A 25969-nucleotide genomic window follows, 5' to 3' on the forward strand; every position below is an offset into this window, starting at 1 on the left:
GCTTATATTTGAAGTTATCGTATCATCGATTTATAGATATTTGTATTGTTTTTTTTTTTTTTTTAAAGCATTAACAAATTTTGATTCGTTTACGAACTTTGAATTGAATGTGAATGAGATAAAATTTCGTAGTGTATTAAGTGGTTCCCCAATCAACGTCTAGTCTTGTTACTAGGGCCTGGTTATGTTCGGGAAGGTTCATAGGGGTCTGGTACAAACAAACTTGAGTACGCTCTTATTTATTCGCGGATGCACTTTCAAACTTATTTTAATCCACAATAAAGTTCATAATATTTACAAAAATGTTATTGTATTTTTATTTTTTTTTTAAATTTTCAAATTTAGTTATTATCATATCATCCCGAAGGAACGTATATGATCAATTCAAATTTTTTATAGGAAGATTTGTCATCATTTAATCCTAATTCTATTCTTATGATACAAATACGGATATATGATATAAAGTGAGTATTGTAAAACATTTTTTGGAACTCGAAGCTTTATAAACAAAATTTATATTTGTCGGCTCAATACACAATTGGGTCAATGGTTAAAGTTTCAAGATTGAGAATAACCTAATATAGTACAATTTTATGAATTTTGTGTACCAAAATTTTTCCTTTAAAGCATACAAATGAGAGTTTCGAAACATTAATTTTTAGAAACCAAATCTGATTTGGTGCATGCTTTTGTTGGTGTACTTCAATTGACTTCTTGGAATGATATTTAAAGAGCTAGGGTTGTAATTTTATATTATTTTCAAAAGTATATTCTTATTTCTCGCGAATTATTAGGTACATTGCAATAATATGATTTATAACTAGTTAAAATAATGCTCAAAATATAAGACGAGAGTGTAGCATCATTACACATCTATAAATAGAGAGAAAAAGATAAAAGAAATTGTTTTGACGACTTTGCTATCTCTGGTGCGTACTACCAAAAATCAAAATTAAAAGGTCATATAAGTATTTTAGCTTTTATCATGTGGTGAATTAAAAAGAGAGTATGAATCTTTCAATAAATATTTAAAATACACACATTCTGCATGCTCAAGTGCAACTCTAATTGTTGTATTTTGATTTACACTTTCTTTCCTTGCACGTGAGATATAGTCTTTATGCTACATAATTCAAAATTTTTAAAAAGTTAAATCATATCTATATTCATGCAAACCGACACATTTTTCTATCGTGGAACAAATGCTACTTGAAAGCCTTTCAAAGCTCCATTTTCCCTAACTCAATGGGTACATATTAAGAATCAAATTCTCATTCTATCATTATCCATTCTGAATGTATAACATATTAAAATAAACCTCTTACTTATGAGAACTCAAATTCACTTTGACCTAACTGAAATTGAAAATGCACACCAGTCAAAATATTGTCTCAAAATGATTACTTTAACATGTCATTTTTAGTTAATTTTCTAACGAGAACAAAAACAGGTAAATTGATTTCATTTTAAATTGTCCCAAATTTCTTTTATAGGTATGACAACGATGGATGAGACATCGTCAGCAACATGTATATATATATATATATATATATATATATATATATAGGGGAGGTTTATGAAGTGACATATTATATAATCATATTTTCCACCTTATAATCCACAACTAAATCTAGTGTCTTACCTAACATTACACGTTATAAATAAATGTTTTTTTTTTTTTAAAAAAAAAAGGTGTAGTGTCACTATTTTCCTAGGAGAATTATTATTATTATTATTATTATTATTATTATTATTATTATTATTATTATTATTATTATTATTATTATTATTATTATTATTATTATTATTTTTGGGTCCAACGATATATGTACTACTAAAATGGAGTGTTAGTTGAGTACCAAATTTCAGAATGTGACTAAGCAGTAAAGTTTGAATATCTAATAAAATCAATATTTCTATAATTTTAAAAACATTGTTTGATGGGTCATTTTGGAATTAGTCATTATTATCATTTAATGGTTTAATTTACTTATTTTAGTGATCAATTTAGCTTAATTTAATTATGACATTTAGCTGTTAGCTGATTGGGTTAATTAGATGGTATAACTAGTTGTTAACATTAGCTGATTGTAGAAAAGTGTTTGGTAAATTAGTTGTTAGCTGATAGTTGTTTGGTAAAATTTCTGTTCTCAAAAAGCTAATTGAAAAAGTTGGTTTAAGTAGTTTTTTTGAATTTTAACATTTTAAAGTACAAAAAGCTAATGAACTAAACACTTATATTGATTTTTAAACCAAGTCTAACAACTAATAGTGGTCAAATAAATTAAAATTAACCTATAAGCTAACTATTTTACCAAACAGGGTTTATATGAATCTAGTTCTATCTAATAATACTAACAATGTTAGTAACTAGAAGTTACTAAATGCTCAAAAAGGAGAATGAAAAATGAAGACTTCATTGTATAAAACTCTTCATTATTTGTAGTCAGCCAATTTACATAGTAATTTGTCCCTCTTTGAAAATGTTTGAGGAAACCAATCTAATCTAAATGAAGGATATCTCTTACCCTAAATAGTATCTACTGAATTAATAAGCTAAACCTGATAGAGTAGATCTATAATGACATTAATCATACCACAATTGTGTAGCCATTGTTGTGGTCTTGTATACAAATCTTATATATGACAACTAGTTTTTTACGCACATTGCGCGATTGGAATAATGCTCAATGTTTTTTTTTTTTTTAAATAAGTACTTTAAAGTATATCAAGGCAAAATTATATTAGAATTGTTCATGCATAGATAATTGAATATTGAATTTGCGTATTTAAATAGCTAGGTAATTCTAAGTTTACAAATGCAATATAATATAATCAAGTTTGATTATAATTGTCAATAAAATAATTGTATAGGTATGGTTGAAATCAAATACGGGACATAAGGGAGAACAAATAAAAATTAGGGCATAAAATATTAAATATATACTATTGAAGAGCTAATTGCTGATTGCTAAACAAGGACACTGCGATGTAGTTTCTCACTTCAATTCGTTGTGTGATTTGAATACTCTTTTTGTCAATAAATCCCCCAAGTAGTTAATATGATTGGCTTAATTTTATTTTTTTATTTTTTAAAAACAATTATTATTATTATTATTATTATTATTATTATTATTATTATTATTATTATTATTATTATTATTATTGTTGTTGTTGTTGTTGTTGTTGTTGTTGTTGTTGTTATTGTTATTATTAAATATATGTATACCCTTATGTCATTTTACATGTTAATCTAAACAACTAATTTTTGTAAATATCTTTTTACCGACTGTTGATATAATTTGCTGATCAAATTTACTGATCAAATTCGCTAATATAATCCACTAACACTAATCACTAACTGATGATTGTCAAACAAATGAAAAGTAATACAAACTTATCAAGTAGGTACATTGTGGGATATCAGAAAACTGCTTAATTAAAACATTAGTCAAATATATATTGTGTAGTAGTTTTTGGCAAATGAAACTAGTCCTTTTTTTTTTTAATAATTAAGAATAATGTTTGTAGTAGTTGTAGAGAGTAGCTAGAGAGGTCCATCCGGTCCACGTAGTGGACTTATGATACTCCATAATGTGCGGCAGTGAAGGTGGGAAGTGTCGTGGCAATCATTAATTGTCTTATTTTTATGTTTGGTTTGGTAGGTGCCACATTAATTTTACGAAAACAATACATAAATTTTAGAATTAATTTTTGCAATGTCCTCTGATTATTGTGATTTTTCAAATTTAGTTCTCATTTTTTAATTTGGACGAAATAAGTCATTGATTATAAGATTTATTTTACCATTGGTGCTTTCGTTAACCAGCAGTTAGATAAACATTAGTGAAAGGCTAAAAGGGTCATTTCATGTTAAACATGGGATCCAACGCTGCAAACATCGGATTCATTGCACATCCGGGAATGAAGTTCAAGACGCTGCCACATTCCCTTACACTGCACACATCCACCAAGAAATCTGGTTCTACATCCAGAGAAAATAAACCTTTTTCTCTTCAATTTTCCTCTGAAACACAAGGTAATTGAATTTAAGGCGCCCATTTCCTAGCAATATATGATTATTGTTAGGATCGAAACGGGTTCACAATACCAAATTTATAATAGCAACTTGAACTGGAAATATTGAGAATAAATTCTAGTGTAAGATTTAAAATAAATCATACACAGAGCAAGGCAAATTGAAGAAGAATTTTTTCTGTATTGGCAAAAGGATAATACAATAGGAATTACAAATATAACTCTCAATTTTCTCTCTACTGAATTTGCTATGCTACTGGACATTTTCGGATGGGATGATCCAAATGAATGAAGGATGTTGCATATTTATAGCAACCAAAAAGTCTAGAGAATTCTTAAACATTTAATATTATATTAAATGCCTAGGAACTTGCAATTCAAGAAAACTTCTCCTGATAATTTCCCCAAGCAAAACCTATGCTTAGACCTGGCAATTATCGACACGACCCGTTAACACGACACGAAACCGGACACGAAAATAACGGGCTAGTGTTTAGCCTTAACATGTCACAGGTCGTTAACGGGTTGACACGTTAAGGACCCGTTATGTTTCGTGTCTTAACGGGTCAACCCGTTAAACCTATTAAGAACCCGTTAATATTATCGTGTTAACCCGTTAACACGAACCCGTTTACCCAACTTGTTTATAAACCACTAAGAACCATTGTCATGAATGAGATTACAAAAGATATTATGAACATGACTAATGATGGATTTACTACATTAGGCTAAGATCCTACACACCAATTATTGATGTTCAACAATTTGAAATTTGAATTTTTATTGTGTTCAATTTTATTCTAAAAACTAGTATGGACTCCTTTAATTATGAGTTTTGGATGTTATTTTATCATTTTATGAATGTTATGAATTGAATATTTTAAAATTTCTTTAATAGAACTGTAGGTCTTATTTCTTTTTTATAGAACTTAACTTTAAATTTTAGTTTTTTAAATATATTAATAGAAATAGCGGGTTTAAACGTGTTTTGTGTCATATCGTGTCGACACGACTTGAAACCTGTTAACAAAACGTGTCTATCGTGTCAACCCGTTTAACCCGTTAACAAATCGTGTTCGTGTTAAAATTTTGAACCCGTTAACCATAACGTGTCGTGTTCGTGTTTAGCCTTATCGTGTTCGTGTCGTTATCGTGTCGACCCGTTAACGGACCCATATACACGAATTGCCAGGTCTACCTATGCCCCAAAACCTCATCTCTAGCTTTTCCCTTGAATAAAACCTATGCCCATACTTTTCCCATTTACAAACATATGCCCCAAGCATTTAATGCATTTGTCTTATTCAAACTTCATCACAAGTTCCCTTAGGAAACCTCATCCCAAATTCCCTTAGGAAAAACTTCTTCTCATTCCACATTCTGACTTTAATATTTACAAATCTCCCACTTAAAGTCATAATGTGGGTCTTAATCATTTTTGCCAATTCCCTGCTGCTTGCATTCCTGTTAAGCCAATTGAAGATCTACACCATACGAATTTATCGTTGGTAACAGGCTTTGTTAACATATCTGCCAGGTTATCTTTAGTATGGATTTTTTGCATATCCTCACTTCCTTCTTCCACCTTCTCACGAACAAAGTGATATTGAACTCGTATGTGTTTCGTCTTGGAATGAAATGCTAGATTCTTTGTCAGGTACAAAGCGCTCTGACTGTCACAAAATAGAGTCATTTTCTCTAATTTGTGCCGGAGCTCCTCCAATAGCATTTGCAACCATATTGCCTCCTTACTAGCTTGAGTAGCCGCTATGTATTCTGCTTCTGTCGTTGAAGTTGCCACAACCGATTGCAACTTTGAGACCCAGCTTACTACTCCGCTAGCAAGAGTAAACACATAACCCGTGGTGGATTTACTACAATCAAGATTACCTGCATAATCTGAATCAACATAGCCTTTAATGAAAAAGTCTGATCCTCCATAACACAATGCAATATCTGAGGTACCCTTGATATATCTAAGGATCCTCTTCACAACACTCCAATGCTCTCTACCAGGATTCGCCATGTATCGACTGACCGCTCCCACTGCCTGTGCAATGTCTGGTCTAGTGCAGATCATAGCAAACATTAAACTGCCCACTGCTGATGCATACGGTACTCGGGACATCTCCATCCTCTCTGCTTCGTTGCTAGGACTCATACTTGAGGATAACTTGAAATTAATAGAAAGAGGGGTAGAAATTGACTTACAATCTTGCATGTTGAAGCGCCACAAGATTTTCTTCAGATAATTCTGCTGAGAAAGCCAAATCTTCCTATTATTTCTGTCTCGGTGAATTTGCATCGCTAGAATCTTGTTTGCTAGTCCCAAGTCCTTCATTTCAAATTCCCTAGCCAGTTGAACCTTCATCTCCGTGATACGATCATTGTTGGGGCCTACTACCAACATGTCGTCAACATACAATAGCAAGATGATAAACTGATTATCATCAAATCTCTTGCAATATGCACAAGGATCGGAATTAAAGCTGTTGTATCCAAGGCTCAGAATGAATGAATCAAATATCTTATACCAACATCTCGGCGCCTGTTTGAGACCGTATAGAGATTTGGTCAACCTGCAAACCAAGTTCCCTTTTCCTTTTCCTTCAAAACCTTCTGGTTGGAGCATAAAAATTTCTTCTTCAAGTTCTCCATGTAGAAACACAATTTTCACATCCAACTGCTCAAGATACAAGTCAAACACAGCACACATCGCTAGGACTGCCCGAATTGTTGTAAGTCGTACAACAGGAGAAAATATCTCGTTGAAGTCGACTCCTTCTTTCTGAGTAAATCCTTTCACAACTAATCGAGCACGATATCGTTCCACTTGATTGTTGCTATCTCGTTTGATCTTATAGACCCATTTGTTTCCAATAGCCTTCCTTCCTCGTGGTAACGAGACAAGTTCCCATGTTTTATTCTTATGGAGAGCTTCGATTTCTTCTTGCATTGCTGTCATCCACAGAGATGCATCTGTACCTTTCATAGCCTCCTGGTAAGTTAAAGGCTCACCATCTTCTATTAGTAGGCAGTATGCAACATTTCCCTCCATAGAATAATCTGAGTGTCAAGCTGGTTGCTTCCTCTCCCGAGTTGATCGTCGAACTTCTAAAGTTGAAGACTCAGCTTGCTCTTGTTCATCATGCTCTATTGTTGCCTCAGGGGAAACTGGAATTTCTTCTTCCTTCCTTCCCTCAACTTGTACTGTAGCTGTCACTGGTTTCTCCTTCCCAGTGCTTTCACTTTCTTGTACCTTCCCTTCTACAAATAGAACATCCCTGCTGATGATAACCTTGTGGGCAGTGGGATCCCACAGGCGATACCCTTTCACTCCATCAGCATACTCCAAGAAAACACATTTTCTTGATTTTGGATCAAGTTTTGATGTTTCTTGGGCGTTGTATATCACATATGCCGGACTCCCAAAAGTATGTAAGTGAGAATAACTAGATGGCTTACCCGTCCACATTTCCATTGGCGTTTTCAGATCAATTGCGGTTGATGGTGACCGATTGATCACATAACAGGTGGTCTTGACTACTTCAGCCCAAAATGAATTTGCCAAATTTGCAGTCCTCAAAACTTCAAATACATCCGTATTCCGCTTGATTGGATACACCCAACATCTCTTAGAGTAGTCGTCGATGAAGGATACAAAATATTTTGCACCTCCCAGGGATATAACTGGTGCTTGCCAAACATCGGAGTGAATCAGCTCCAAGATAGTCTTGCTCCTTGCTTTAGAGCTCTCGAACTTCAATCTATGCTGCTTACTTGTAACACAATGCTCACAAACGGGTAATGATACCTTTTTTAGCCTCGAAAGAAGATGTTGATCAGCAAGAATCTTTAGACCTCGTTCCGACATGTGGCCAAGTTTCTGATGCCACATCATCGTTGATTCCTCTATAAGATTGTCTGCTGCAACGGCTGCTTCTCCTTGTAGTTGTGTTTCTCCTTTAAGCATGTATAGATTGGCTGCTATCTTCTCAGCTTTCATCACAACAAGCGCGCCATCGATTACTTTGATGATCCCATCCTGAATGTGAATTTTACATTCACGGCTATCTAATTGTCCTAGAGACAATAGATTTTTCTTCAGGCCCTTCACGTGTCGTACCTCTTGGATAGTGCGAATCGTACCATCAAACATTTTTAGTTTAATAGTACCAATACCAGCAATCTCTAAGGCATAGTTATCTCCCATGAACACAGATCCTCTAGATACAGGTTCATATTCATGAAACCATTTTTTCCGTGAGGTCATATGTCATGTTGCTCCCGAGTCCATTAGCCAGACTTCAGCTAGACTTTTCCTGCCTTCAATAATCGTTGCTGCTTCACCAAATAAAACTTCGCATTCATCCGATGTATTCACAACACATCCCTGAGCATTTGATGTCTCGTGATTTTTGCCTTTGGTCTCATCCTTCTTGAGTTGCCAACACTCATTCTTGTAGTGCCCTTTTTTGCCATAGTGAAAACACTTGACATTCTTCTTACCCCTTGACTTTGATCTACCTTGGTTGTGACTCCCACTGGAGCCAGGCACCGTTGATCTTCCTCTCGTCACTGTCAACGCCTGATATTGTTGTGAAATTCCAACTTTGTCTTCTTTGTTTTTGCGCCGACTTTCTTCTTCAAGAACCGCAGCTGCAATATCATCGAAGACAAGTACCTCCTTGTTGTTGACCAAATTGATGATGAGTTGATCGTATGAATCCGGTAGACTTTGGAGTAAGATTTCAGCACGTTCATTCACTTCTATTTTATAACTCAACGCCGAGAGTTGTGAAAATAGAGTGTTGAGAGTGTTGATGTGCTCAGTTACTGAGGATGTCTCCATCATCCTGAGAGTGTATAATTTCCTCTTCAAGATGATCTTGTTGTGCAGTGATTTGGCCTCATACAAATTTACGAGAGTATCCCATACCTCTTTTGCCATACCTTTTTCCGCCACACTTGGCAAAACTTCATCAGCAAGTGCTAAGTGCAGATTGGCAATAGCGTTGCTATCCATTTCTGTCCACTTCGCATCGTCAGTGAAATCGGCCGGTCTTTCTTCAATTGTTGCTACGCAGTTATCTTTCCTGAGAACTGCTTTCATTCTCATTTTCCACAAAGAGAAATTGTTTCCTTTGAACTTTTCAATCTCGTACTTGGCGGCCATTGTAAGTGGTGTTCTTGATTCAAATCCTTAACAATATATCTAAATAGTATTGTATAATAGAATAATACTGGCCTTGAGAATTTACCAGTATTTATTCTAACATAAACAATACAAAAAGATATATCTATGAACCAACCTGAGGCTCTGATACCACTTCTTAGGATCGAAACGGGTTCACAACACCAAATTTACAATAGCAACTTGAACTGGAAATATTGAGAATAAATTCTAGTGTAAGATTTAAAATAAATCATACACAGAGCAAGGCAAATTGATGAAGAATTTTTTCTGTATTGGCAAAAGGATAATACAATAGGAATTACAAATATAACTCTCAATTTTCTCTCTACTGAATTTGCTCTGCTACTGGAAATTTTCGGATAGGATGATCCAAATGAATGAAGGATGTTGCATATTTATAGCAACCAAAAAGTCTAGAGAATTATTAAACATTTAATATTATATTAAATGCCTAGGAACTTGCAATTCAAGAAAACTTCTCCTGATAATTTCCCCAAGCAAAACCTATGCCCCAAAACCTCATCTCTGGCTTTTCCCTTGAATAAAACCTATGCCCATCCTTTTCCCCTTTACAAATCTATGCCCCAAGCATTTAATGCATTTGTCTTATTCAAACTTCATCCCAAGTTCCCTTAGAAAACCTCATCCCAAATTCCCTTAGGAAACCTCATCCCAAATTCTCTTAGGAAAAACTTCATCCCATTCCACATTCTGACTTTAATATTTACAATTATCTCACTAAAAAAAAGTTTCATTTGAAATCAATAGTTCTAGCGTACCTGGAGGAATAAAGGAAACGAATGAAGATGAAGACATCATCATATGGCATGCCTAGGATCTTTAAGTTTGATTCTATATTTTTTTTTTTCATTTCGTACTTTTGCGACAAAAAAAAGAAAAAAAGAAAAGGTAAATGTACCTTAGGGCTTCTGAGGCCATTTATCAAGAGCGGGGTTGAAGTGGTGTCACAGTTAGCACAGCGGTGAGTGACGAGAGGGTCGGCCGCGGCGGCACATGCGGACTTGTGGGATGAAGAAGATAAAGAGCGGCGTGATTTAGAGGGCAGCCTCTCATTAGCAGAAGTGAGACGAGTGAAAGGCATTCCCAGAGAAAGGGTACAATCCAAGAAGAAGAAGAGTAGATGGTTTGATCATAATCCATAGCTTCTTCATTATAATAGTAGTGATTATGATTCTGATTTGCCGGCGGGGAGGAGAAGAACATGGAGAATCCTCTTGCAAAATAGTCATTGATGCTCTGATTGTACATTCCCCAATACTGGTGAAACAACACTCTGTGAACAAATGATAAAGAAGAAATGCCAAAAGTTAGGACTGTTGTAAAAAGCAAAATCTATTAGCTAACCCAATTGGCAAAAAGAGTGCGGTATAGACTCATCGTGGATCTAATTAGTAGTACACGCAAGGAAAGCCACGATGATAAAGACGACGTATAAAATTAGTTAAATAATGACGGAAGATATGGAGAATTTCAATTTAGCTAACTGACTAGAAGACTATAATGAGCTGGAATAATCGATCCATCCTCTGTCATGATATGTGCATTTGCTCCATATCCTTCCATGAAGACTGTCCCACGGACATCTTGCATTGGAGCTCAGACATCTTTCAAGTATGCTATTATTCTCCTTTGGTTTACTGCTCTTTCCTCTCATAATCTGAACCTGTCAAACAGGAAGGGGAAGAAGAGACTAGTCACAGAAAGTACACTTTTACCCCTAAATTTAACGTTGTTTAACCCAATTTCACGGAAGGAACAATGGTGAAATAAATCTGATAGTCAATGGCTTATTTCGTCCAAATTAAAAGTCAATGACCAAATTTAGAAAATCACAATAGTCGAAGGACCATTGCTGGAATTAACTCTAAATTTAAGGGTAGAATTTTCATCATGGTTGTGATTTTATTTATAAAAATTAGTTTTTCATGCGTATTTCCCTAATGGCATAATATTCAATATTTTAAATAAATACTTCAAAGTTTATCAATGCAAGATTATATATGAGATGTTCATATATAGGTAATTGAATGTTAGAATTTGTTTATTTAAATTGGTAATTCAAAGTATATAAATGCGATATAATATAGAAGATATTAATTATAATTATCATTAAAATAAATGTTCACAACTTTGTAAAAACGCTAGTCTAAAAACGATAGTCTAAATAAATACTACTTTTGGTTTGAATTTCTCTAAGACTTCGTAATTTTTTTTTTTTTTTTTTTGTTAGCATTGTCATTGTCTTAATCTTCGGTACTTGTCTTCTTCTTTTTTACTGGTTGTAGTATAGAGGACAACGACATGCAATGAGACTATGGTGTAGGAAACTGTGAATTTGCCTTGTTATGTATATGATTGAGATATTAGTTATACTATGAACTCTTGATCTTATAAGCGCTTGTTGATATTTGTAAGTGATAATTTTCCCCCCTACATGTTTCATGTGTTGTGAGATGTGTGTCTTAGATTCTCATGTGAAAGTATTGAATAAAATATTAATATTTATTATAATTCTAGAAGGTTCATTAGTAGTACCTCTTGTTCGAGTGTCCGTTTGGAAAGCAGTAAAATGACTTCTGAAAGATGTTTTTTAGAAAATGGGTCATTAGTAGTACATTTCCAATGTTTGGTTGCATTCTGGAAAACTGTCATTAGTGTGTTTGGTTCATTTTATGAAAAATGAGTAAAATTGTATAATTAAACATTTTAATTATTTTTTAGAATATTACAACATGTTTAATAATATATAATAATAATATAATAACAGTTTTAAATATAATAAAAAACAACTAATAATATATCAAAATAACTCACCAAAGTCTTGTAATTCAAAACAATAACAATAATAATAATAAGTGGTATAGTAGTGGCGGTATGGTGGTGGTGGTATAGTGGTGGTGGTGGTGGTGGTGGTAATGTGGTGGTGGTGGTGTAGTGGTAGTGGTGTTATATAATAATAATAATAATAATAATAATAATAATAATAATAATAATAATAATAATAATAATAATAACAACAACTGGTGGTGGTATGACGGTGGTGGTGGTGGTGGTATGGTGTTTATGGTGGTAGTGGTGGTGGTGGTGTGGTGGCGGTGGCGAGGGTGGTGCTGGTGTGATTTTGGTGTGATGTTGGTGTAAAAGTTAGAAAATGACTTCCCAAAAAAAAAAAAAAAAAAAAAACGAGAAGTCATTTTCCTCCAAAACAAGCATATTTTCCAAAGTCAATGAAAAATGATTTCCGTTGACTTGATTTTCCAGGCACATCCAAACACTGGAAACCCGGAACCAGGTTTCCAAACACACCCTAGTTCCATAACTTGTTTACTTGATAATAACAACAATGACTATGCAAGTAGTCTGAATACTGATGCCGCAGTGTGTCCAGTTTCATCAACAATTTTCATATCCATTTTGCACATGTTCATTTTGAAGTTCATGTTTTTAGAATTAGTATGAATGAGTCTAGTACTTGAATTGTGTGTGTGTGTGTGTGTGTGTGTGTGTGTGTGTGTGTGTTTTATTGAATTGATACTAATCTTGGAGTACCCACTACTGTCTTTTCACCACAATGCATGCAATTAAACAGTTTGTCACTTTCTGCATAAACTTTTTTTAAACAGTGACTACGACATTTTATATACCATGTGATTTTGTTGTCAAGGTTGATGTTGATTTTATCTTTAATTCAAGTAGGCTGAGTCTAAAAAATAAAAGAATTGTAAATTTATATTAGTTCTAATATATTTAAAGGATACACAATAATTATTTTACATACATGATCAATGAATGTTGCAACGATGGCTATTTTCAAATTTTCTTCATTTTTTGGTTTTGCAAGATCAATCGTACCATTGTTGTAGTCTCGACATTTTTTCATGCGTCAAGTGTGCCACAATGTTTTATTGTCCTACATTGATATTTTTAATAATGAGTTTTAAATGTAGCTACGTGATATAATGATCTAATTGCCATTTACATATTATTATGAGCATAAAAACATACATTCATTTAAGTTGGATACCGAAACTACTAATCACCTCCACTAAAGCTCAAACCTATCACTTTCCACTTAAGGGAGCAACCAAATACCATTAGACCACAAGGTCCTTGGTAAAAAATTTATAGTTTATTGAAAGAATAAGATTATATAAGGCAGTAAAATTTTATACATTTTAAATCATTTTAATAAAAAATACGATTTACCTTTAAAGTGAATAATTGTGTTGTAGTCCAGAGATATTACGTGATAGTTTTCCACTTCAATTTCTTGGATTATTTGAATACCATATTTATTGTCCACAAGTCTTCCCTAAGTAGTTAATATGACATTACATTATTTTGTAATATAACTTTGATATTTAATTACATGAACGTGTAAAAAGAAGATAATGACAATGTAATGAATATAATTAAATAATTAATTTGAAGGTAATGAATCTTTGCATTATAGACAATATAACTAATGAAATTATATATATATATATATATATATATATATATATATATATATATATATATTTGATAATGAATAATTTATTTATTTATTTATTTTGAATAAAGAAATTATAGACATTTAATTCTAAATTAAAGAAATGCATATATATATATATATATATATATATATATATATATATATATATATATATATATATATATATATATATTATTTTTAGTTGTAACTACTAATTTATTTGTACATCTACAAATCTAATAACATCCAATAAAATTATGCCTTTAATAGAAACAAAAAAATTTTGGTGTAATTGTTTGTTGAAATGAATGGTTCATATTATTTTGATTTCACTATTTTTGCCTTATTTTCCTTCTTTACTCTCTATTATATTATTTTCTTTCATTAAATAACATTGCATTCCGTTACTATAAACTTTAGTAATGGGATATTCCGTTAACTATTTATTATTCTTAACTTACTCATTAATTTTTATAAGAACGTGCTTAGGTTCGAACCTCATCCTAATCAGAGTTGGCATAATTGTTAAACATGTACTACGAATATGTCAAAATGTATTTTGTTTTTTAAAAATACAATATATAATTTAACATAAATTTTGGTCAAATAATTAGCCCGACTAAGTACATATCATTCAGAACATTGAAAATCATTTTCTTGTATTTTTTAAATAAAAAATTTATGTTAAGTTTTTTTTTAATTAATATTCTTTTGATTATTTAGAACAAGACTTAATATTTCAATTATGCTTTTGCATTATTGGAACGATTCAAGTCATTATTGTATTAATATATTTTTTTTGTATGTATTTCTATAATGGCATAATTGTACATTACTTTACAAATATTGTACTATTATTTTTTTTAACAGACAAAATTGTTCTTACATCATATCATTGTCAGACCTGTGCGACCTAACTACAAAGTTGTTGATCAGAAATACACTACACATGGTCTCTAAACGGTAGGACCATTGTCCAAAGAATTGACAATGCTCACATACACAGCAAGACAAATCTAAAACTTCCTACACCATAATTTCATTGCATGACGTTGCCCTATATGCTAGTACCAGTAACCCAATTGCACATGACACACTACCAATAAAAAAAAGAAGAGTACTAGTACTGAAGATGAAGACACTGACAATGTTACCCAAAAGAGAATTAAGAATACTTAGAGAAATTCAAACCAAAAGTAGTATTTATTTAGACTAACATTATTACACAGTTGCAAACATTTATTTTAATGAGTACTGAAGATGAAGACAATGACAATGCTACCCGAAAGAGAATTAAGAAGACTTAGAGAAATTCAAACAAAAAATAATATGTATTTAAACTAACGTTATTACAAATATTTATTTATATTTTAATGTAATGACAATTATGATCAATCTCTTGCTGGCTATGGGGTTTGAACCCATGCGCACTTATGTGCAGAAGATCTTAAGTCTTCCCCCTTAACTTCTCGGGCAAACCAGCAATTGTTTTATAATTGTGTTTACAATTTTCTATACTTAAAAAATTGTTTCTACCAACTAAATGGGTCGTAGAGTTCAATGCTGCATTAACCAATTTTTTTTAGAGTCGTTAAAATAAACTTAACCTGCAAAACTAGTAATTTATTAAGAGTAATAGAGTGGATACTTACTTTTCATCCACAACAATAAAGTCATTGTTTTATTTATTTATTTATTTATTTATTTATTTCCATTAGTTGTTGAGACAAATTGTTTTGGGAGTTTGCCAATGACAATTACTACAATTGTTTGCAATAGAGGATGATGATAAATAATTCAAAATATATGGTTACAATAGATATTGTTATAATGATATAGTAAAAAAAATTAACTTACAAATTTCTTTAGATATTTCCATGCATTGATAACATTCTGGAAATGATGTGTAAACTTGTTCAATTGGAAGCAGTGGGTGTCAACTTTGTCAATTGTTTGGACAATGGTCATACCGTTTAAAGTCCAGGTGCAGTTATATTTCTAATCAACAACTTTGTAGTTAGATCGTGTAAGTCTGACAATGATATAAGAATAATTTTGTCCAATAAAAAATAATAATACAATGTTTATAAAGTAATGTACAATTGTACCATTATAAAAATATAAACAAAAAAAATAATACCATAATGACCTAAATCATTCCCAATAACGAAAAAACATAATTGAAATATTGTGTCTTTTTTCAAATAATCAAAAGAAAATTAATTAAACAAAAAAAAAAAACCTTAACTAAATTTTTTTTAATAAGAAAAATGCAAGAAAATAAGTTTCAAGGTTACTTATTTGTAATTTTTGATGTTCAACTTTGAATGGTATGTATCTATTTGGGCTAATTATTTGACAAAAGTTTATCTTAAGTTTTATATTGTATTTTTAATACACTCTAACATATTCATAGTACATGTTCAACAATTTTGATAACTCTGATTGGAATGGGATTCGGACCTAAGACATTTTTTATAGAAATCAATGAGTAAATTAAAAATAATAAATAGTTAGCAGAACACATGGGTATTTAAGGGAAGAAAATAATATAATAGAGGGTAAAGTAGAATTTTTTTAAAAAAACTAAAATCAAAATAATCTAAATTAGTCATTTCATCAAATAATTTGATGGACATTTTTTTAGTTCATATTATAGACCTAACTTTATTGACTTTTATTAATATAATATAGTAGACAGAAACAATAAAAAAGATGAATAAAATAAAAATTGTGACCGGTGCTTTTTAGATGAACAAAGCGTATCACTTAAGTATAGGGTAAAAAATAGAGTAAAAAAATAAGAATATTGTAGTATTATTCTTAATTTTATTATACATATTGCACCTTCACTACATTCAAAGTTTTTTTTTTCCTCGAGAAAGAGAAAATATCATTTAAATGGCTAGAGTGTATGTTGTGTGTGTATATAATGATCACATAAGAATTCCTCCCCACATGAAAATTAAAGATTAATATAGGTCTTTGGTCCATGGTTGGTCCTAATTTTTTAAGATTTGTTGTACTATTTATTAACATATATAATGGTGAATTAGTAAATTTTGTGTGCATTTTATGGTATTATTATTTGTGAATGTTATGCACAATTTTAAGAGGTATTTTTTTTAGTATGATTGTATTTTTTTTAATAGGATTGTATGCTTCCAATTTCATACGTGTGCACTTTATATTTCATCAGTGTGCACTCTTGTATAGTGTAACACCTCGTTTTTACCGCTTAAAACTTGCTAATTATAAAAAATTCTATTTATGGTAAGTTTCTATTAATAGTAATTTTTTAATTAGTAAGTTTTGAGTGGGGGTTTAGGGATGCAGTATGTGTTTACTACATTGTAGTTCTTTGTGCATTCTAGATTGTGTGTACGCTTCTATTTTAATATGCACATTTAATCCAAGTATCTTGGTTGTAGTGTGCACTGAATCGGGCATTGTGTGCAACATTGATTTGTTAGTGTACATGTCGTTATTTGTGTCAAGTCGTTGTCTCTTGTTATTGTCTTTGAGTTTGTTTGTGCATACATGTGTTATTGTGTGTGTGCATATGTATTGTGATGAGTTTAAAGGTGTGTACTCGTGTTAGTTTTGTTTGTGCTTAAATTGTGAACTCATTCACTAATGCACACGAATTTGTATATATAGGAAAAAATAAAATAAAGAAGATAAAAAATGAGGCACATATGGAATTATTTTGTTAAATATTTTCGACTACCCTGACCATCCGCGCGCTCACTGCAATTACTTAAAACCCCCAATCCCCATTACGGACATAGTACACCCAAACACAGTTGCACAAATCATCAAGACCAGACGCACATTCCAAAAAGAGTACCACATTCAAGAAAATAATACATTCATACTTTTGCACACGCCAAATGTCCGCTGTTAACTTCTTAAAAAGAAAAAAAATCTCATGTTTTGAATGTACATAATTGTATAATAGAATGTACATAATTGTATAACAGAATACACATACACTTTTTTGAAAGGATAATACACATAATCAAACATCTAACATACACATAAACTCTTAACATAATACGTATAAACTCTTAACATAATACACAGAAACTCTTAACTCTTAAAAAAATCTCATGTTTCAAATGCACATACACTTTTTTGAAAGGATAATACACATAATCAAACATCTAACATACACATAAACTCTTAACATAATACGTATAAACTCTTAACACAATACACAGAAACTCTTAACTCTTAAAAAAATCTCATGTTTCAAATGTACATAGTTATATAATAAAATATACATAATTGTATACTAGAATATACAAAATTGTATAACAGAATACATATAAACTTTGTCGCGTCAACTCCCCACACAACTTAACAAAACGACGTCGTTTTAGGAGGACGAGACGCACAATGCATTATGCATCCTGGTGCACGATATAACGATTGAGTTTCATTGGATCCAAATCCTATATATATATATATATATATATATATATATATATATATATATATATATATATATATATATATATATATAGCCCAAAATAATAGTGCTGCTGCTAGTCTGCGAATAGCCCATAACAAATTAAAATTGAGCCCAATAAAACTCAATACAGAATAGCCCTAGCCTTCTCCGCTTCTCCGTCCCGTCTCTCCGTCTCCGACAATAGCCCACTCCTCAGTCCTCATCTCTCGCCTCTCACTCACGCTACACTGCTTTCTCCCTCGCCTCTACCGCCTCACGCCCTCTCTCCTCACATCCTCAGACCTCACTACCCACTCAGCCACCGCAACTCGCCAACTCCTCCGTTTCTTCGTCCAGTCCACTCGTCTTCAAGGAATCAAGTTAAATGTTTAACATATTTGGTTAGTTTAATTATTTGTCTTTAGCAATGAAGTCTCTGATTCTCTCCGTTCATGTTTAGTTTAATTATATTTGTCTTTAGTTTCATTTTTTGACTTTACTACTATTTCTGCTTCTGCTGACTGCTCCTAGCTTGCTACTACTCATTTTACTCCATTTCATGTATTTTTAGCATTGTTAAAACATAATTAATCTTAAAACTATCATCACTGTAAGTTTAAATTCATGACAGCTCTACATTGTTTCTAATCCTGGGTACTGGACAATGGTTCTATCATCATTCAATTCAAAACATATTAATCTATACTGGACACTGGGTTTAAAACATTTTGTCTACTTATTTCTTTTGGATTTGGAATTACGCAGTAGGAGTGCAAATTAGAATTTTAATTATTTGTTTTGGAATTATTTATTATTATTATTATTATTTTTTTCTGTAACCCACATAACCTAATGAAACCAACCGTCAATCGACTGACCGTTTGCTCACCCCTAATTGCACATTAGAATTTTTAGTTATTAATTGTAGAATAATTTGTTAATCTTTCGGTAACCAACATAACCGGCCGAAACCAACGGTTGGTTTTCGGGCTGTTATAGCATTTACTTTGGTAGGTGTTAAAAATTCCCTTCGGTTTTTCGGTTGGTTATGTAACCGAGTGACTGTTTGCTCACCTCTAACTGAAATACCATTTGTTTTCCTTTTTTAATTTGAATTTGTTTCGGTTGGTTATAGAGGAAACAGTTAGAGTTGCATTGAGACCTGAACTTACTGCTTCACTGGAAGAACTCGTAATAAAGAAAGGGTAATTTGATGCTAAATTGTTTCATATAATCTTTACGAAAAAAAAGTGATAACACCTGAAATTGATACAGCAGGCCAACATGTGTTATTTTTGTTTAATGTATAACTTTAACTATTTTTCTTGTGTTATATTATAGGCTGAAGCAGAGCTGATTGCCTCAATTGTTTGCTTTTTCAAACATATTGGCATTACATTAGCTGATGATGGATTTAAGGTCTCTAGTTGCAAGGTAAGAGCCAACTACTATCACCTCTTAAGTTAATGGTAATAATTAAAAGAATCTATAACTGAAACAATTAATTGATTATTAACTTGTTTACTTCGCTCTTTTGCTGATAAGCTATTATCTTTGCCTGTATAGTTGTACATATAGACTATATTAAGTCATTATATGATATAGTAATGTGTAAAACCATATTAAGTCATTATTAACTTTAGACTGAGAACTACATTCCATATATTAACTTTGGACTGAGAACTACTTTCCATAAAACAAAACACAGTGAGATGTTCAACATATACAGTTCACAAATAAAAGAAGCATCAAAGTCCATAGAACTCAGAAGTAAATACAGTAACGTACTATACATTTATAATTGCATATGTGCTTCATGCTTTGCATGAACCCTAGCCCGCGGGCCTGGTGGGCCGGCCCGCTTTGACAGTACTACTCACAGCCACACTGCTTTCTCCTTGCTCACCCCTAACTGAAATACCATTTGTTTTTCATTTTTAATTTGAATTTGTTTCCGGATTTTCACAGCTTCATTTATAGTGCCGGAGAAGCTCTGAGCTCACATGGGACTATGTTGAGTCCGGCGATGGACTCTTTTCATTGAAAAGTATTGAGAGTAAAAGCTGTAACTCTCAAATGGCGCTAGTTCAACAACTATTCACCAACGCCACTAGTAGCTGCCTCTCCATTATTATGGTAAGTGAATTCAAATTTGAGAAAATGGAATGAGCTGAATTGGAGAACTGATAAGTTTGGATTAGAAATGATTGTTTTGACTTGAGAATGGAGATACGTTATCTCGTTTAGTTTGTAAATATGAATATTTAACTTGTTTGTAATCCATTAGAACTGATAAGTTTGGATTAGAAATGATTGTTTCAACTTGAGAATGGAAATACGTTATTTCGTTTACCTTGTAAATATGAATATGTAACTTGTTTGTAATGTTTAGATCCATTGGAATGTTGATAACCATGTGTTCTGTGTTTGTATTTATTTTGCTTCAACACTGCAGTCAATATTTGTTTTGCTTTAAGTTGCAGAACAAGGCATTTCAGAATTATTCCGCAGCTCATTTACAATGTCCAGCGTTTGGAAGTATCAGGAAAATGGAGACACTGCATCGGCAAGCAAGGATATGTTTGGTGTCCAGGGCAATCCCGCGAAGAGCTTTTGCCATAAAGTCTGACCAAAAATTGTTTTTCACTGCCCTGCCAAACCTTAGAATGGTTTTACCCAGTAATGAAGCTTCCATCAATTCTGTTTCATTGGGTAGATTAGGTTCCCGGTCCTTTTCTCATTCCCCTAAAGTGGCAGTATCATACAGGGTTAATGGCCATAGTCCTCATGAGGTTAACAATAAGGATGTGAATCTAGAAATATCAAGTTTGCCTGCTAGTGATAAGGAATCATCCATAACTAAAGGGAAAGTGAAGCGAAAATTGAGAAGCAAAAAGAATAATGGTGAATCTGCTGATGGTAATGAGGAGGTTCCACAACAGAGGACGCGGACTACAAAAAAGAGACAATCTCCTGCCACTTCAGAGGTTAGTAACATCTCATTAAGGAGTATACAAATCTTGATTGTGTTAATGAAATACAATGACTTACTTTACAGTTTTCCAGATTAGTTCTACCGTCAATTCATCTACAGAAGTGTCTGATGGTAATGTCTTGGCAAAGCAACAATCCATCCAGTCCAAGAAAAACAATCGCAGAAAGGGAAAGTCAAATAAGGATGCCAATGTTCTTGAAGGATCAGACAAGGCAATGGATTTTTCATCTAGTAACTTGCAACAAAACCAAAGTTTAAACATGGGCAGCAAAACCAAGCCTCAGGTTCAAAAAACATTGCCAAAATTATATCCACCCACCAATAAATCCGTTTTAGTGGTTGAGTCTGTCACTAAAGCAAAAATTATTCAAGGATATCTTGGGGACATGTTTGAAGTCCTGCCTAGTTATGGCCATATCAGGGACTTGGCTGCCAGGTCAGGGTCTGTGCGACCCGATGATGACTTCAGTATGGTGTGGGAAGTTCCTCCAGCTGCATGGACCCACCTTACTGCTATCAAAGTTGCATTAAGTGGGTATGATATGTATTAAGCGTTAAGTACTTATTCTGCTTCTAAAGTTCCTCTTTATCACACTTTTATTTCTCCAGCATCATATAATGACCTTATCTTAGTTGTGTTTATAACTAATGCTTTATTCTTTATCTCATATATTCCCCCCCTGTTTTCTCAGCTCCAAGAATATTGTTCTTGCTTCAGATCCTGACCGTGAGGGAGAAGCTATTGCTTGGCACATTATAGAGATGTTGCAGCAACAGGATGCTTTACATGATGATATTACAGTGGCTAGGGTTGTTTTCAATGAAATAACTGAATCATCCATAAAAAATGCCCTCCAGGCTCCAAGAGAGATTGATGGGAATTTAGTAAATGCTTATCTTGCACGACGTGCCCTTGATTACTTGCTTGGATTCAACATCTCTCCATTGCTATGGAGGAAACTTCCTGGCTGCCAATCAGCTGGTCGGGTGCAATCTGCTGCTATTGCTCTAATATGTGATAGGGAAATGGAAATTGACAAATTTGTGCCCCAGGAATACTGGACAGTTCAAGTTGAATTCAGTAAAAGGGACAATTCAAGTTCAGCTAACAATGTCTATTTCTCATCACATTTGACACATTTTGATTCTCAAAAGCTAAATCAGCTTTCAATACGTTCCAACACAGAGGCAAAGGGCATTGAACAGAAGATCAATTCATCCGTGTTTGAAGTTCTTAGTTCTAAGAGATCCAAAAGGCAGAAAAACCCGCCTCCTCCACATATAACATCAACACTCCAGCAAGATGCTGCTAACAGACTGGGTTTCACATCAACTTATACAATGAGGCTAGCACAGAAGTTGTATGAAGGTGTCCAGTTGTCTGATGGGAAGGCAACAGGGTTAATAACTTATATAAGAACTGATGGATTACATATTTCAGATGAAGCTGCAAAAGGCATTCAATCCTTTGTTAGGGAACGATATGGACAGAATTTTGCATCTATGAGTCCTCGTACATACTTTAGGAAGGTGAAGAATGCTCAAGAGGCCCATGAAGCTATTAGACCCACTGATATTTGTAGGCTTCCTTCGATGCTTCTTGGGGTAATAGATGATGATTCCTTGAAGTTATACACACTCATATGGTCACGTGCATTGGCATGCCAAATGGAACCTGCTGTCATAGATCAGATACAACTCGATATTGGGAAATCAGATCAATCTATTATTTTCCGTTCTGCATGCTCAAAGGTTGAGTTTCAAGGTTATGAGGCTGTTTATGAGGACCAAGAAACTAATTCAATACAGAAGGATGAGAATGGGGAGGATTACCGTACTGAAATGTTTGAGGTTCTTAGTAATTTGAACTCAAAGGATCCAGTGTTTCTAGGTAAAACTGAGCTAAAGCAACATCATACTCAGCCTCCACCACGCTACTCTGAGGGGAGCTTGGTTAAGAAGATGGAGGAACTTGGTATTGGAAGACCTTCTACCTATGCATCCACAATCAAAGTGTTAATGGATAGAAATTACGTGACAGTAAAAAGCAGGGTACTACATCCTGAATTTCGAGGCCGTATGGTGTCAGCATTTCTTTCACATTATTTTTCTGAAGTGGCAGATTATAGTTTCACAGCCGATATGGAGACTGAACTCGATAATGTGTCTGCTGGATTGACTGAATGGAAAGGCCTGTTAAAAGATTATTGGTCAAGATTTAATAAATATTGTGAACATGTAAAAAATGTTCACATCCATCAGGTGGAGAAGATGTTGGAGAAAACATATGGTGACTTTTTGTTTGCATCTCTTCCACACGGATCTAGGACATGCCCTAGATGTCAGGAAGGAACTTTAATATTTAAAGTCAGCAGATTTGGTGCAGGCTATTTTATAGGATGTGATCAACACCCAAAGTGCAAGTGAGTATCAGCTAATGTTTTCATATGTTTTTCAGCCAGTGCTTATAGATATTATTTGTCTGCCTAGGCTCACATTTTTACTTGTAAAGTTGTAATACATAATTCCATGCATTTTCCATTCTCTTTTATCTTTCATTAAATGAATGCTATGTTAATGTTGGCCCCTTGTTGTTGGCCTCTTTTTGGGTTGGAAAGGCTACTTTCACTTGTATGAGAATAACTAGAACTAGAAGAATTAAATCCCACTGTGGATTCTTCTCTTTCTGCTCAAATGCGATTGCACTAAAGTTTTACGGAGTACTAGTTTTTAATGTAAGCAATTTGCTACTGAACTGTTATTGTTTTTGGTTGGTGAATGACCTGTAAGCTTATTTCAGGTACATTGCAAAGACATTGTATGGTGAGCAGGATGAAGACACTGCATCAGAAGACAATACGAATAATATGGATGAGCCAACTTTGCTGGGTGTCCATCCATCTTCAAATGAAAAGGTTTTTCTTCTCAGCAGTATGGATTAATTTACTTATTACTTCCATTTTATGCTCAGTCTTGTTTCTTATATATTTATTCACACTCATATAGGTTCTCCTTAAGAATGGTCCATATGGATACTATGTTCAGCTCGGAGAAGATAGTTCTGGTCACATCCCCAAGCGAGCATCACTATCCCAAGTATGTGAGCTAACGCATTAGCAACTTACAACTCTAACTATTGGCACTTACAATGGGATACCGCAATATTCTTGATTCACTATTATTTATTAGCATCATAATATGTTGATACATGAGTCATATGCATATATCTGAAATGTTCAATTATAACTCTTTTGTAGTATCATTGACTTTGCAATACACTTTGGCTCAGGTAAAGGATGTGAGCTCAGTAACCTTGGATGATGCCCTGGAGTTGCTGCGCTACCCTGTGACTTTGGTGTGTGTTCAACAACCTTTCACTTTTTTCTTGATTAATTTCTGAATGTTCACTAGATTTTTTAAAATGGGATATATATATAGGGAAAACATCCAGATGATGGCCAAGATGTTCTAATAAAAATTGCAAAGTTTGGGTTTACTATCAGACATAGGCGCACAATTGCTCCGGTACCGAAGGTATATGCTAAGTCAAATTCTGTGTACCATATATGTTGATGTTCCTTGCTATTCACTGATGCATTTTGTTTGCTTATTAATGCTATATATTCTCAGCCTTGGTTTCTATACTACGTCAGTTTGGATACATACTAATTCTTTAATGTAAATGTGGCATCAGAACTTGAATCCCAAAGATGTAACTCTGGAAAAAGCTTTGAAGCTTTTGTTAAGTAAGAATGTGAGGAAGTGTGGGCGACCCAAGACCAAAGGAAAGGTTGTCGAAGCTGATGAGGTATAATAGGTTCACAGTCGTAGAAACTGAGTCATTTCTATCCAACATAGTTACATAGGAGACATTCAATCCAACTGCCCTTCTCACGCTGTTATAATTGCATATAGGATACTCCGTATTGTTTATGTAGAACCCTCAGTATCACTGAATTTGCAATATTCGATTTCTTTTAGGGAAAGGATGTGAGCTCAGTAACCTTGGAAGATTCCTCAGAGTCGTTGCAGTACCCTGTAACTTTGGTGATTATTCAACAGCCTTTCAATTGTTAAATTTCTATCTAAATGTTCTTTGAATTCATGAAAACCGGATATGTATAGGGAAACCATCCAGCTGATGGGCTCGAGGTCGTACTAAAACTTGAAAAGGATCGATTTACGATAAGACACGGGAACACAACTGCTCCCACACCAAAGGTACACGTTTATGCACATTCTTCACTGTTTACTTGTATGTGTGCCTCATGGTTCATTTAAAAATTGGTTCTTGCTTTTCATAGAATTACATTGGCATTTAGAATTACATTTAGAATTATTGTATAAAATGTCAAGTACAGGACTTGAAGCCAAAAGACGTAACACTGGAAATAGCGTTGAAGCTTTTATCGAGCAAGGAAACTAAGAACGCAAGATCCAGGCAACGCAAGCGCCAAATAAAGGGCGAAGAACAACAGGAAAAGGTTGCAGCTGTTAGGTAATTTAGGCTCACGATCTCAGGTACAATGCTATTTCCTGCAACATAGAGGACATTCTTTAGGGCTGCCTTTCTTTCACAGCAATAGTTGCAAAGAGGAGATTATTTCAGATCATGAAGAGGATGTTTGTAGTGGTAAAATCCATTATAAATGTAAGTAGCAGGTTACTCATTTTTTATAGAAACCTATAATTTTTCCAAGGAAATCAATACAGCATACATATTCTCCAAGTTTCTTTACTTGTCACCTAGAATTTCAATCCATGCATACATGCTGACATGTAAATTTT

At 33.3% G+C, this 25969-nt stretch overlaps 1 protein-coding gene and 1 non-coding gene across 7 annotated transcripts; one reads left to right on the forward strand and one right to left on the reverse strand.

The window, feature by feature from the left end:
• Nucleotides 1–15130: 15130 nt before the first annotated feature.
• On the reverse strand, nt 15131–15213 carry TRNAL-UAA. Its single transcript has one exon. It is a non-coding gene; the product is annotated as a tRNA-Leu (tRNA).
• Nucleotides 15214–18371: 3158 nt separating this feature from the next.
• On the forward strand, nt 18372–25910 carry LOC109184551 (DNA topoisomerase 1). Of its 6 annotated transcripts, none has more exons than XM_019334567.1 (15): nt 18372–18587; nt 19322–19391; nt 19528–19620; nt 20155–20322; nt 20664–21173; nt 21253–21716; nt 21874–23604; nt 23982–24096; nt 24188–24277; nt 24471–24536; nt 24620–24715; nt 24876–24989; nt 25163–25228; nt 25307–25402; nt 25543–25910. In XM_019334567.1, exons 4-15 carry the CDS (start codon nt 20263–20265, stop codon nt 25681–25683), a joined length of 3549 nt encoding a protein of 1182 aa, XP_019190112.1. In that variant the 5' UTR covers nt 18372–18587; nt 19322–19391; nt 19528–19620; nt 20155–20262; the 3' UTR covers nt 25684–25910. The 6 variants fall into 6 exon arrangements, with proteins under 6 accessions (XP_019190112.1, XP_019190114.1, XP_019190115.1 ...); XM_019334569.1 differs by having other exon boundaries at nt 20670–21173; XM_019334570.1 differs by having other exon boundaries at nt 25307–25459; nt 25493–25574.
• Nucleotides 25911–25969: the final 59 nt, after the last annotated feature.

The sequence above is a fragment of the Ipomoea nil genome, unplaced genomic scaffold (assembly GCF_001879475.1).
Source record: "Ipomoea nil cultivar Tokyo-kokei standard unplaced genomic scaffold, Asagao_1.1 scaffold1262, whole genome shotgun sequence".
Classification (NCBI taxonomy): Eukaryota; Viridiplantae; Streptophyta; class Magnoliopsida; order Solanales; family Convolvulaceae; genus Ipomoea; species Ipomoea nil.